The sequence below is a fragment of the Ornithodoros turicata genome, chromosome 1 (genome assembly GCF_037126465.1).
Source record: "Ornithodoros turicata isolate Travis chromosome 1, ASM3712646v1, whole genome shotgun sequence".
Classification (NCBI taxonomy): Eukaryota; Metazoa; Arthropoda; class Arachnida; order Ixodida; family Argasidae; genus Ornithodoros; species Ornithodoros turicata.
Genome location: NC_088201.1, coordinates 47,505,471 through 47,519,033, shown reverse-complemented (window position 1 = coordinate 47,519,033; position 13,563 = coordinate 47,505,471). Strand labels below are relative to the sequence as shown.

Sequence of the window (13,563 nt, the reverse complement as noted above, 5' to 3'; positions counted from 1 at the left end):
TTTAAAACTACTTAGTGGATCTGAACAAAAGAGCAGTAAAAAGCTGCACAACCTTCGTACGATAAATTTTGGGAGGTCAGGCTCGCTCTCGAGGGTGCCTACAATTGTGCGACGTACAGACAGTGTTGATTACATGTAGTATAGAAACAGATTGAACTCAGTACAGGCATGATCATTGATATCAAAGAATTGGTTTGATGCGAACTTGAACATGTGTGAGATGACTAAGGACGGTCTACACTGCAGCCGCTGTATGTTACATCACAAATTAAATTAACTGATAAACCCTCAGCAGTTACACCCTGTTTGTACACACATCTAAAGGAACAGTAAAGGAAAGAAAAACCTGAACAGCAGTAATTGCTGTGGTTGTTTAGTGGTAGCCATTAAGTGGTCACAAATGATCATACATTGAACGTGAATGCAAAATGACCTCATCAAAAGTGAAGATGCCCACCCAATAGATGAATTTTGGGAGTGCCAATTTCTATTCCTCAAAGGTTTATGAGGCTACAGACCCAAGCCACAACAAAATTTTACATTGTACCGATCTCGGAAGAATTTGTAAAAAAACCAACAGAAAGGTTGAAATCCCTTTGTTCATGTCAGTCTTTGAGGGGCTTCACCTCAGTGGGCAGGTTCCCTGATGACGCGCCCCAAGAGAGGCTGAGGCGGCCTGAAGTTCTTGAGCACAGGGCCGTCTGCCAGCCCCCTTGGGCCCTCTTCTTCCTTGTAAGACATGAGTTGCCGGAAGGCCTCAAACTGGAAAGCGACAGAGTATGGAATTGAGTGGGATGAAAGAAAGCATTCTAGTTACACAGGGCATCCACGAAATAGGCTTGCTTCTGTACCCTTTGCAATTTTGCCCATATTTTGCCATGCAAATGAGCCGAAACCAGAACTACGCACTACTCAAGTGCAGAAAGAGCAACAGGCATTCCATGTGAGAGGACCACGTGCTTTGGAACGATGGAGCTGATTGGAGAAGGTGCTAATCTGTTGGTCAGATAGACCGCTTTCCGTCCCAGATAAGGCTGTGTCGTTTCTGCGCTCGAGAAGTGCGTAGTTCTGGTTTCGGCTCATTTGCATAGCAAAATTTGGGAATTTATATCTCATGGTATGTTTGCTTCTCAGGGTGTTTAATAAGGATGATGGATTTACTTACTTACTTTTTATTGTTTAAAATTACAAGTTCAAACTACATGGGAAAGAGGGCTGAGAGGGCAAGCCCTGTCCAACAGCCCAAGGAAATGATTTGGATAATGACTGGCTCCAATTCTGTTATCTCGCATTTCCCAGAAAACATCTATTTAATCATTTTGCCTGGCCATATAACAGACTTGCGAAAACAAAATTTATGCAGCTCTAATAGTTTTTTAAAATAAAACTTGTGTCAAATAAAAAATGCTGAAATGTGGTTATTAGCTGCCGTCGAATGAAGTGTCCCGAACATGTCAAGAACATGCTTTCAAACTATTATCAAATACGTACAATGTGATTAAATGTAGTATTAAGTTTGAAACTAATTATATGTAACAGATGTAGACAAAATATAACTTGTACTGAAGATGTGGCTCACCTGTTCTGGTGAAAGCTCAATGGGGTCTTTAAATATAATCCAGGTGACGCTCTCGTAGCAGGGCGGAGTTGTTAAGGAACCCTCATATGTCCAATAAGAGCTGTTTTCTGCATTTAAATAGACATACCATATGTCAAATTATGTTGCACAAGTGCTGAAATAGTGCAAGCTAGCTGATCATTTGTACTGACTAGAAACTTATGTGACAAAGACAGACAGACAAGCATAGTTCTTCTGTCAATAATATCTACCTCATACTCAAAACAGCTAATTATCACACAAGACCATGTTCACCAGCAAAACCACAAAGGTGGCTCACGAGGTATCAGCGACTGGATGTCGACATCCTGCAAGTTGCACTTCATGCCCTTGTAAACCACGTCACCCATCGCGTCTGTCACCTTTCGCATCTCCTTGTGCATCTTTCCCTCCTGAAAAACATTAAAATGCCGAACATCTCGTACTGCATTCCTACTTGTGGTTATTATTAAATCAAGATATTGAGTTAGTCAGTGCTGCATGCAAGAATGTAAAACTCACCTTGAGAAAAACTGCTATGACACTCAGCCCCTTTTCAGAACAGGCGGCTTCAGAAGCCTTCTTGTACAAGTCAGTGTTGTAGTGTACCAGATGTAGCTGCGAAAAAATTCAGATGTCTTTCACATATATTGTGGAGCTTCGACAACAAAACTGATACCAACAAGCATAAATAATCGGTACTTCCAAAACAGTGACTAATACAGTTTGTGTCGGGTTATTTCGTTAACTCATAAACACTTGCTGCACACAAGCACTTGTCTAATTTGGGGATTCAGCAAAGATGTGTTGTGCTTCAACTGCTCTGAAGGAGTATTTACGAAGTTATTTAAATGTATGGTTACATATGGTGCCCTGCACTCTTTCTTCTCCATCTCTTCTCACCAGTCACTTTCAGGTTGTGTATATAAGGTACCACAATATCATTCACTAGATTCTGAAATGCCATTACTACCAGATGTAACACAACACAAGGTAAGAATGAAAGTGAATGTCACAACAAATGTGGTTTCATCTGTGTGGCAATGCAACACAACAAAAAACATGCACAATTGAAAAGAGGAAGACAAGTGTGGCCTAGTATGTACGCACCTTGTGAGTGATGACGATTGAGATTTTGATTGAGATTTTACAAAATCTCAATCAACAACTTTGGGTACGAGTGATGATTGAAAATGAGAATATTTTGGTACTTTGCTATTCCACTCTTGCTCTTCTACAAGCAGTTCAATTGTCCGCACTGCCGACCTTGCAGGACCACACTTACGGTGTCTTTACATCGGCCAGACTCTCGCCCTCTCACTATGACAAAAATAGTTTGTTCATGGTCAAATCCAGCCTACCAATGCACGAACCTGAAAACACTACTAACCAATCAGGACAATGTAGGACTTTGGTCCTCACTGTTACGCTCAGCATCATACCTTCACCAAATTACCGTGAGCATAAGGGTAGCATATTTCAATGGCTCGGACAACTCCTGTGATTCTTTTAACAGGTATGGACACTGTATATGTGTGTGCATTTCTTAGCGAAGCCACAAATGGTCTCACCTCCCCGGCATAATGTTTGCCGTCAACGGTGTGCTCACTGCCCGTTTTGCTGCAGGTTCCCCAGTGGCTGTGGAACTGCACAATTTGGTAGCGCTCAGTAAGTGGCCCACCATAGAGATCTGCAAAAGTGCCAAATACGTTCTAAAGTGAGGCAAGTGGACTGCTGCTGTGAATGTAATGTACAAGCTGCAACATAAAACACAATGAAACGCAGAAAGACCCACTACTTATAATAATACCCCTCACAACGACGACACCAGAGGCATGGCCGAGCGGGTTGAGGCTTTCCGCTCGTCGGTGGTAGCCATGGTCGTGCTGAAGACTGGGAGGTGGTGGGTTCGAATCCTACCACCGGCTGCGCTGTCTGAGGTTTTCCCTGGGTTTTCCGAAGGCTTTCCAGACGAATGTCGTCACAGTTCCCCCTGAAGTCAGCCCAGGACGCATACTAACCCCACTGTCCCCCACTCCTTCCGGCTGTCGTCTCTCTACCTGTCCACATCTGTACGCTGCTCATAGCCATAGTTGCTTCGCGGCGCTAACACACAATAAAAAAAAAAAACGACGACAACATGTTGTTCCATTTTTCCTTCTTTTGACTTTTTTCTCTCCTGTTTTCGATGAAGCTGCAGCAGTGTATGTATTTCATATTTTACACAGAATATCAGCTAGAGCAATGCTGTTTTCCCTTGTGGTATTTCGACAAACGATTAACACTGCAAACCCAGCATATTCCACAAAGATCTCTACATCTCCCTGCCTCAGAAACAAACACCGAGATACAGCTGTCTTTCGTCTGCCTGTCTCCGCAATTCCTTTGTGTTTGCGTGGTGTGACATTTGTGGGTGATACCGTCGACAGATAAACGATACGTGGTGACACAGGGATGTTATTATCAGCTAGGTGAACAGCTAGTGTGACACTGAGAGGGGAGCTGAAGAGGTAGGGCAAGGCTCCCTCTCTCAGCACTTCATGACTGCGAAATGAGGGTGGCTGACACTTAGCGCGTCTCAGAACGACGGTTTTCGATTTTTCTTTTTTTGAGCTGTTGCCAGTGGAACAAGTATCAGGTCTCTGAATGGGTTGGGATATTTCCTACATGGGATGTCTATTTCTGGCAAAACAACGTTGCCTTGACATGGCAAAATTTTGACTTCAATTCTGAAAATTAGACTTCCCACAAAAAAAAGCTAATTAAAATGACGCAAGTCGTGGCAAAAAATCACTGAAGATAAATGCTACTGACCGCATCTTTTTCGGACAAGTAGAGTTTTTTTACAGGAATTAATAACACATCAGGTGGAACACCCTGTACATAGGACGGTAGCTGCTACTCTTGTCACATTGAAATAGTGTGCAAGTAATAAATGAATACAAAACAGCATAATTCCTGTGGTTTGATGGTCTTACAACCAGCTCGGCAGACCCATAGGGTAGCTAACACAAAACATGGAGCAAGAGCATTGCTTCAGCAGGAGCAGGAACATTGTGATAGAACTTACTGATTCCTTGAGCCTTGCAGTCCACCCTCCATCCAGCTCCGGTGTTGATAAGGCCCGTCGTGTGGGAACCAGTGTAGTCGAGATTTATGGGGCATTCATTGAGCATTGGATCTTGCACAATATCACATTCGCAAATGTCAATGGGTGACTGTTTCTGGCCTCCAGCTTTTGGATAACGCTCAGCCCATAGTGATGGTCCTATGAAAAGACACCAAACAATTAATTGAATAAATGTGCAGATCTCTTCTGTATTATGCCTGATAACATGCAAACATTCCCTGCAATCGGAACAATGGTTACGACTTGTGGTGACGGAGCATAGAAATTTTTAATACTTGAAAATGAAACTAGTGCATTTCATGAGAATGTGAATGAATCTCGGCAAAAGCTTGGACGTCCCGCATTTCGGTCTGGAATGCTACTAACTACATCATGATGTGAGTGATGGTGCCTTATTCGTGATCTCTGTGCATTGCATTGGTTTGTGGCTGTTCGAAATAGTTTAGCTGCCCTTGGATGATGCTGTTATTTGTCCTCCCCTGTACCATGCACCAGTGTATAAATCCACTCATTTGGGTGAATTTTGAATGAGGTTCAGGGTGCATGTCTTGGGGTGACTACAAAATTTCCCAAACACCCCACACATTCTTTCGCTGAAAGCGGTTCTTCCGGTCGAGAAACTCGCACACCAGAAAATTTTCCCGATTAAAGTGCACCGCTTTTTAACCACGCGTGCTTGAAATCGCCTCCTCCTACTCCGGTTCCTCTTCTCGCATCTTGTCTACTACACGGGTGTTCAGCCGCGTACCCACATGCGGAGAATGTGCGCGGCGCGACAAACTCTTGCCGCCTCAGCTTTTTGTCAACCGCGCAGTGCACGATTTTTGGCGGATGCCGCACACCCTCGGCGAATCGGGCGGTCAACGGAAGTTGCGTGCGTTCTTGCGTTTTCTTGCGGCCTCCCGCACAGAGAGCATTGATGGCGTCGTTGGCCGGAGGGTATGTTGCAGTGGGGCTCACGTGTTTCAATCGGCGAATTTATGAAGGAAATAAAATGTCATTGCATATACTGCCTACAATATAAAGCATTGCATTTAAATGATTTAAAACAAAACAAAACAGCAACATGGCCGAGCGGGTTAAGGCATCCCACTCGGTGGTGGTAGCCAAGGTCGTGCTGAAGACTGGGAGGTGGTGGGTTCGAATCCGGCTGTGCTGTTTGAGGTTTTCCCCGGGTTTTCCGAAGACTTTCCAGACAAATGTCGGCACAGTTACTCCTGAAGCCGGCACAGGACACATACTAATCCCCCTGTCCCCCACTCCTTCCTGCTGTCCTGTCTCCATCTGTCCACATCTGTATTCCGCTCATAGCCACAGTTGCTTCGCGGCGCTAACACGGAATTAAAACAAAATTCGGGAGTGTAGGTAAGTAAAGTGTAAGATATCTGTCTGTAAGGACTGTCATTGTCAGGAAGGTGAAAACTAAACATTGTTCACAAGAAAAGAATGCGCTATCGCCACAGCCGATGAACCCAAAGCCTGCGTTTCTTGCATCTGTGGTGCTGATTTCACGAAAGCTCAAATGGAAGAACAGGGACGTTCACTACAGTAAATAACTCGACTTCGCTGTCGTTCACCATTGTGTCAGGCGCGGTCTCAGAAGCTCTCGCGTTGGATAAGATCTTGCTGTGGAGAGTCGCGGGCGGAGGCATACAGGCGTGCGGCAAGCGGTTCCGCTCATCTCTACCGCATGTGGGCGCGTCGCCCAATAATGGATCAGAGCTCTGTAATGGACGTACCATTCAGTGCGCGATGACATCGTCAGTGACACAATTGGGCACTCCGCACGACACTCCTGCCGTGGCGCGTCGCCAGGTGCGCTAGAAGCAGATGTATCAGCTTCTAACCATTCGCTTGCCGAACATAAAACTTTAGTTGTGTGTTCAGGACCATTTCTTTTGTCAAACAAAATGAGAAAAAATCGTTTCATAGTCATAGGAGGTTACGTTTCGAGAAACGTCAGACAAAGCTGTGCGAGGTGCGCTGTGGGCTCAGCATCGCATCCGCGTCGTGTCCGGACATGCTATGGTGCACACGTCCTATCATGCAGTGAAATTAGAAATTCCTCAGACATCATCATGTAACATCCTATAAACACAACTCAACTAAAGCGCAACTAAATCTTATGCAGATTCATCACTATGAGAGAAAGAATGCAAGAGTTAGGTAGCAAAGGGTCTATACCAGCAGACCGGTGTCCTTCAGAGGGCCTGCACTTATTCTTACAGGTTTCTGGGAAAAGGGTGCTTGCTCAAAAGGTTTTATTTATCATTAGTGTAGAAGGGGGTGTTCTGAGAGGCACTTGTCCGGCTTTTTAGCTTTTGTGTTGTAATCGTAGGAAAATGAGATGCTTTGTGAAATATGTGATATCCAGAGCTCTGTACTGTCCGATTCGTGACCTTCGAAGGGTCTGTGCCTTGCGCTGCGGCATATAGACACTCTTCCAAGAGGCATTTAAAATTTTGAACTTTCGCATTGTGATTTTAGGAAAACCAGGTTTTTTATGAAACTATCATGCTGCCAGGGGTGGCGGAAGGGGGGAGTTACAGGGGTTACTGTAGCCCCCTTGAATTTGTGAAGGGGGCGCAAAATTCCCATGGAGGTGAGGCGCCAAAGTGTTATCTCAGGTGCCGTATGCGAATAAAATGCCATAAATCATTTTCATTTGCCTTTTTGGGACCCGGGCATGAATTAGTGGTGGCGGTGGGGGAATGGAAGGGGGCACCGTTGGGATCTGGGGTCCTCCTGAATTCATGACGTTGCGCCGCCCCTGCATGCCTAGTTCGTTGCAACCACGTTAGCAATCTGAGGAGACTCAGATTGCTAACTGAATCGCTTCCTCAGCATTCTTGGATCCTGTCACGCTTGTCTGAGAAGTTCACTTGGAGCGCCTCTCGCAGGTCATTCTAGTTCACGATCCTGATTATATGCAACAGACAGCATGGCGTAGATGCAGGGTAGCTGGTGGACAAACTCTATTGAGCAAAATACTGGGTCTGGGCACAAACAGAAGGCGACACTACTTTGTTTTCACGTCTGAGCAAATTCGGGAACATTGCCGGAAGAGACTATACCAAGCATCCCTGGGACATCGGCTAAGAACTGAGCAGTGAGCGGCTCATTTGCATACGATCATTAATTAAATAAAACTCGTAAATTTTAAATTTTATTTCGGTCACCTCTGTTTTACCGGTCGAAACCTTCAGCAAAAAAACCCGCGTCGACACTTAGTCATTTTTAGAGTAATAAATTGGTTTCGGTTTGCATTATCCTTGCGCGGAGCAGCGTACGAATGCGCTCTTTCGCTCAGCTATCCTGCTGCCACTTACGTGTTCATCCGCCTAGTTCACATACGGGGGTGATGGAAGGATTTCCTAATCGCCGCAGAGCGTGCCTTTGTCGTGATGATGACGAATGTACCGAAGCGTCTCTTCTGTCTGTTCCTTATCTTCCGTCACCCTCGCGTGTGAACCAGGCCGATGAACACGTACATGGCAGCCGGACAGCTGAGCCAAAGAGCGCGTTGGTACGCTGCTCCGCGCAAGAAATATCTAAATCGAAACCAAATAATTAATCGAAAAAATCGCTAACTGCCGTACTCTGGCTCTGCCGTGAGGGATCTCTCGAGCTTCGAGTGGCCCTTTCAGTATCCTTTGCAATGCGTTGGGTACGCGCTCGCTGCGGGTGCATGAAGCGCTGCCAAGGCTATTGAAGCGGACTACAGTCAGTGACAGCTTAACTCCTACAATTGGGACCGCCCACTCATCCATGGAATGCTCCTGCGATTGGCTACCAGCCTTTGCACGACGCCACCGCTTGGCGATGTAGTGCCGGCACTCTCTCTCTCTCTCTCCCAGTGCCCACTTGGCCGCGCCGCACTACATTCGCGCGCGCGGAGCGATTCTGGTGTGGAGGCGGAGTCAAGTGTATGAGTTATGTTGTCACTGACTATAGGTGTGCCTGAGGGCTGAGCGAGAATACGGCGGTTAGTGTTGACGCGGGTTTTTTCATGGAACAGTTTTCACTGAATGTCCCGATCGGTAAAACAGAGGTTCCGAAAACGTCCGAAGTAAAATTTAAAAGTTAGCCTTTTATTTAATTAATGAGCGTATGCATGGTCATGGTCATGATGAGCATATGGTCATGATTCAGTTTCAGGGATGATGACTAAAAAGAAAGCTTTTCGATAGCACCGGGGGACTTTCGTGAAACACCCGGAATAGGAAATGCTACATTTATTTCCATCATGTTGCCGTATGGACAAGCGCAGTGTTCACAGCCTAGAAAAAACTGAGGTTGAGTAAGGAAGGGAGTTGCCTCAGGACAGAAGCCACCGATATTTCGAACAGAGAACAGTCTCTGTTCGAAATATCGGCGGCTTCTGTCCTGAGGCAACTCCCTTCCTACATTCTACCGGTTCGCTGGATTTCTACCCATCTGAGGTTGAGTAAGTATCACAGCGTGTTGTTGAGCTTCAGTAAATGGGTACTAAAATCGGCTTATGAGAGCGCTGTTTCGCTTGAAACCATCAGATTTATTTATTAATAATACCTCAAGGGCTCTTGCGGGCATTACATGAGGGTACATAGTTGGCATATGGAAAAGATGAAATGATGCACAGCAAACATCAGATAGCCCATTTACTCTGTTTACGCAGTTACTGCTGCGTCCAACGACATAGTCTTTCACTCTACATTCGAACTGTGTGCTTAGGATTAACGTGCATGCGCCAAGCGTTGCGAAGAGCGGGACTGTCGACGGCACCATATGACGGCAGGGATTTGCGCAGAATTTTTATCTCAGGGTAGTCGCGGAATTCCCGTAGATAATTTGTGACACCTGTACCTGCTGGTTTATCAAACTTTTTTATTTGCCTTTTTTTGCCATGTGTTCCGGTCAGGGATTCCTCCAGCACCCCCCTCCAGCCACCTAAAAATCATTCAACCCCCTAAAACAGCGTCCAGAAAGGCCAAAAACGATGAAAATCCTGGAAATATCCCTGATTTCGGGGTTGTATATCCTTTGTAACACTCCAATCATGACATCTCTACAGTCCAGATATTGTTCGAATGACTGTAAGGCCGACGTAATGGTCACATAGTTCACGCTTGGTTAAAAGAGCAAGGAAATTGCACTTAGGATTGCAATTTTCCGATTGTGAAAGTGGAACTGAAACCGGAACAAATCGGAAGGGGAGGGCTGGGTTCCACGACTGGGCACTTGTTCGCTGCCTCCTATTGAAAAAAAAAAAAAAGTAGGTCCCTTTCAGGGACCATCGTAATCCCCTCAAGACCGTGGCTTTCGGGCGCAACCTTGTTCGCCACTAACTTCGAGCGTAGTTCAGCTCTACCAAATTGGTTGCGCTGTCGAACACTATGACGTCATTTGTTTAAAAAAAAAAGAGGTCTATTGGCTGGTCGTTACTTTTCGACATTTGCACAAATGGCTACTCATGCTATTTCTAATGTTCGCTAAAATCAAGTTTGGCGACCGCCCAAACAAACAAAAACCTGTAGTAATAACACTTGTAAGTTCTGCTAAAAAATGTAATTGCAACGATTAAAACATTATTTCCACAACTGATTATAACGTTCCAGTACCACTCGTGCAAATCCATGTAAAAAAACGCAGCCAGTACGTGAAAACGGTACTTCCAACCTGTTGTTACTCCTTGAAATGGCCGCAACTTATGGTGCAAGAAAGCTCAGCTTAGCGGCCACGTGTCGAAAGCCATTAGGAAGTAAAAAGAAAAGAAAGTTCAGAGTCGGAGCCAATTCGGTATAACGGTGTTTCCACTCTATACATATTGATCGCACTGAGAAGCTTGTGCACTTATACGTCCCATTGGCGTAGCCCAAACTTCACACAAACAAAACAAGCGTGCAAGCGGCCCTTGACGAAGGCGCCGTTTACGGGGCGGCAACCACCGCCGATTGTCAAATTGATTTTGTATGTGTATGTGAAGGCCGGAACTGGCTGTTGCGTTATTGGGCCAGGGAACACTTGGGAGGCTGAATCAACATGGCAGGCGCACGCACGCGAACGTTGCCGCTAATCATCGATATTGTTCAGCCACGTTGCACTTTAGAGACCGCCATCGCGTTTGCGTTCGTGCATACTGCAAAAGGTGCAGATCTCACATGCAGGTTATAATAGACGTATCAAATCTTGAATCTGTCGAGCGGCTTCTTGAATCGATATATGTTTGAGTTTGATTTGCAATTTTCTGGCGCAAAGATATCGAATCGATATATGTAAAAAGCCGGATAAAAAATAATCACCAGGTAACAACCGTACCCAGCTCCGTATACAGTCATCTGCGGTACATTAGGCTTACCGTATACCCGAAAACCCGAAACTTAGCGGAATTTGAAAAATGACCTATATACAGGGTGCGTGTAGATAAACTCCTGTGGCCTTTGCACATATAACTCGTCTACTTACCGGACGATCTTCCGGTGGCGCACGATGGCGCATTTATGCGTACGATAGCTACAGGAAAATCGTGGAAGCCATATACTCAACGTAAAAAATAAACAGAGCGACGAAAACGTCGTCTTCCGTGCGTTAAAATAGGGCCACATGGCGGTCTCAGGAGAGTTGTGTACAGCTACCGGTAGTGGCTCTGTCGGTCCAGAAACGATAGCTGAAAGCAGCTTGCTTGTGGAACTCCGTTTCGGCTTCTGGACCGACAGCGCCCCTCGCAGTAGCTGTACACAAATTTCCTGAGACCGCCATGTTACTGAAGAACATAGTGGGCTGGTTGGCGACACTGCATGTTAGGGCGACACAAAGACACGATTTACGACTCCGTTGTGTTGTTTTTTGAATTTGTGTCGCCGTAACATGCACCGCCATATTGGCCTATTCTAATGCACGGAAGACGACGTTTTCGTCGCTTTGTTTGTTTTTTTACGCTGAGTATGACTTTGACTTTTCTGTGCTTTCGCGGGTATACGTGCGCCACCGGAAGTTCGTCAGGTAAGTAGACAACGAGTTACATGTGCAAATGCCACTGGATATCCGCACACACCCCGTATAACGCGCATGCCCATGCCCTCTATCCGTTTCTCGTGTATTCGTGCTCACTGTCTATCATTCATTGTTCCCGATTCTCCCCGAACATAGGGTTTAAATGAACGATTTACGCCTATGCCATGCGGGTAGACCAAGGCTAGAGGTTGGACGGAGTCTCTTCACGAATGGCTCTTCCGGGAAAAACTCCCATGTATTACGCGCACTGCCTCTTCGGGACACATTTTACAATGTATAACGCCCGTACGTTATACACAGGAAAATACTGTAGCTTTTACCACACATTGGTGCACCACCGTAGCTGCACCAAGTATCATATCCGCACCAAGGTTTCTATTTCTCCACGTTTCTGTTATCAACAGGGAATTTTTCTCCGATTGCAGCGCATTCCATCTTGGCAGAAGTTTGTGGTTTTGAGACGGACTTCGGATTTGCGCTCGCACGATTCCGTGCATGACATCCGGGCTCTGCTCGCGATGGTCAATATGCGCCGATATGATGGAGCGAATGAAGCGAAAAATATCGAAGTGCTCCAAAAACATGCTTCACTGCAAAGCACCGAATCGCCGTTGCATAAGTGATCTCCCCTCAATAATTACGCGGTGATGTTTCCAGCCCGAAATTGATTGCCGCACGGAATAGCGTGAGCGAAAACAATGAAGGCTCAAATAATTGATAGCGCCACAAGCCCAGAAAGCTTTTCCCCGGCATTGCATTACACGAAGGTACGTAGCAAATGCATAATGGTATGCCTCTTCTTGCCGGAAAAAAGACCGTATCCGGCATACTGTGCGCGCTGTCGGATTACAGGAAAGCACGCGTGGATTCTCCGGATGCAGCGCCGTTCTTCAGAATAAATATCTACTGGGGATGGTACAGATAAACAGTCTCGAAGCCGATGATGATACGATTTTTTGATCGCTCTGAGCAGTAAAATACATGTTATTTTTAACGGCTTTTCTCTCCAGCTTCAGCTTTTTCAGCTAGTTGCAGGCTTCGGGTCTACTCCGCTTCATTTTAGCGAGCAACAAAAATTAGATCGCGTTTCTCGAATATAACCATCTAGCATTGTGTATGGGTACTTAGCGTTACACCAAAATGTTGCCACAAGGGCAGATTATTTCGACCTGCAATCAATTTTATTATACTCTGGTTTCCTATATCTAAAAATACGTAATTAACGCACCTTGAATGCGACACCCATTATTTAATGTCTGCGCAATATTACGCAAATAAATTTTAGGGTAGGAAATGTTTCTCATGATATAGAAAACATTTATTGTGAAACGGGAACATATAGAGGAGGAAGTCTCTTCTCGACGATAGTTCAAAATGTGGACATCGTGGTTCAATAAAGTCTAGGAAAAAACAAACGAAGGGCTGGTTATTCAACGGAGATGGTCAAATAAACTTTATTTTATTATTCCGCTTAAAAAGACGACGTTTCATCATTACACTAGAAATTCTCAACGATTTAGGATCAGATCTTGTAATTTCACCATCCTGGCTCTTCAGGGCGTTTCTAACGGAACCTGAAGAGAGACAGACTTGAAATCCACCGTAGTCCCTCTGTGTTTCTGTCTTATTTTATGATTCTCTACCAGTTTACGTATTTATACCGCGCTTTTACGGCAACACATGAGTGTGTTTGATGCTAAAGACCACTCACTGCGCCCATCCGCTTGTGAACAAACCGTGATCGCGATTACATACAGGTGCCGAATGGCCATATAGTTTCGCGCCACCCATTGCGCACTGCGCCGGCTGTTGGAATCATGGATGGACCAAGGAAGACTATCGA

The 13,563-nt window shown here is 45.4% G+C and overlaps 2 protein-coding genes across 6 annotated transcripts in view; one reads left to right on the top strand and one right to left on the bottom strand.

The window, feature by feature from the left end:
* Positions 1-13,563, top strand: part of LOC135378167 (exosome complex exonuclease RRP42-like) — a 40,118-nt gene that overhangs the window by 17,935 nt on the left and 8,620 nt on the right. The gene's annotated exons all lie outside the window — the stretch shown is intronic.
* The window catches only part of LOC135378168 (carbonic anhydrase 1-like), a 76,688-nt gene continuing 63,562 nt past the window's right edge, over positions 438-13,563 (bottom strand). For all 5 annotated transcript variants that reach the window (XM_064611093.1, XM_064611094.1, XM_064611091.1 and 2 more), the window contains 6 exons: positions 4,668-4,865; positions 3,169-3,287; positions 2,120-2,215; positions 1,899-2,010; positions 1,580-1,686; positions 438-762 (listed from right to left, as the gene is read on the bottom strand). In XM_064611093.1, coding sequence (XP_064467163.1) covers positions 628-762; positions 1,580-1,686; positions 1,899-2,010; positions 2,120-2,215; positions 3,169-3,287; positions 4,668-4,865 — 767 coding nt within the window. In that variant the 3' untranslated portion in view covers positions 438-627. The remainder of the gene's footprint in view (positions 763-1,579; positions 1,687-1,898; positions 2,011-2,119; positions 2,216-3,168; positions 3,288-4,667; positions 4,866-13,563) is intronic.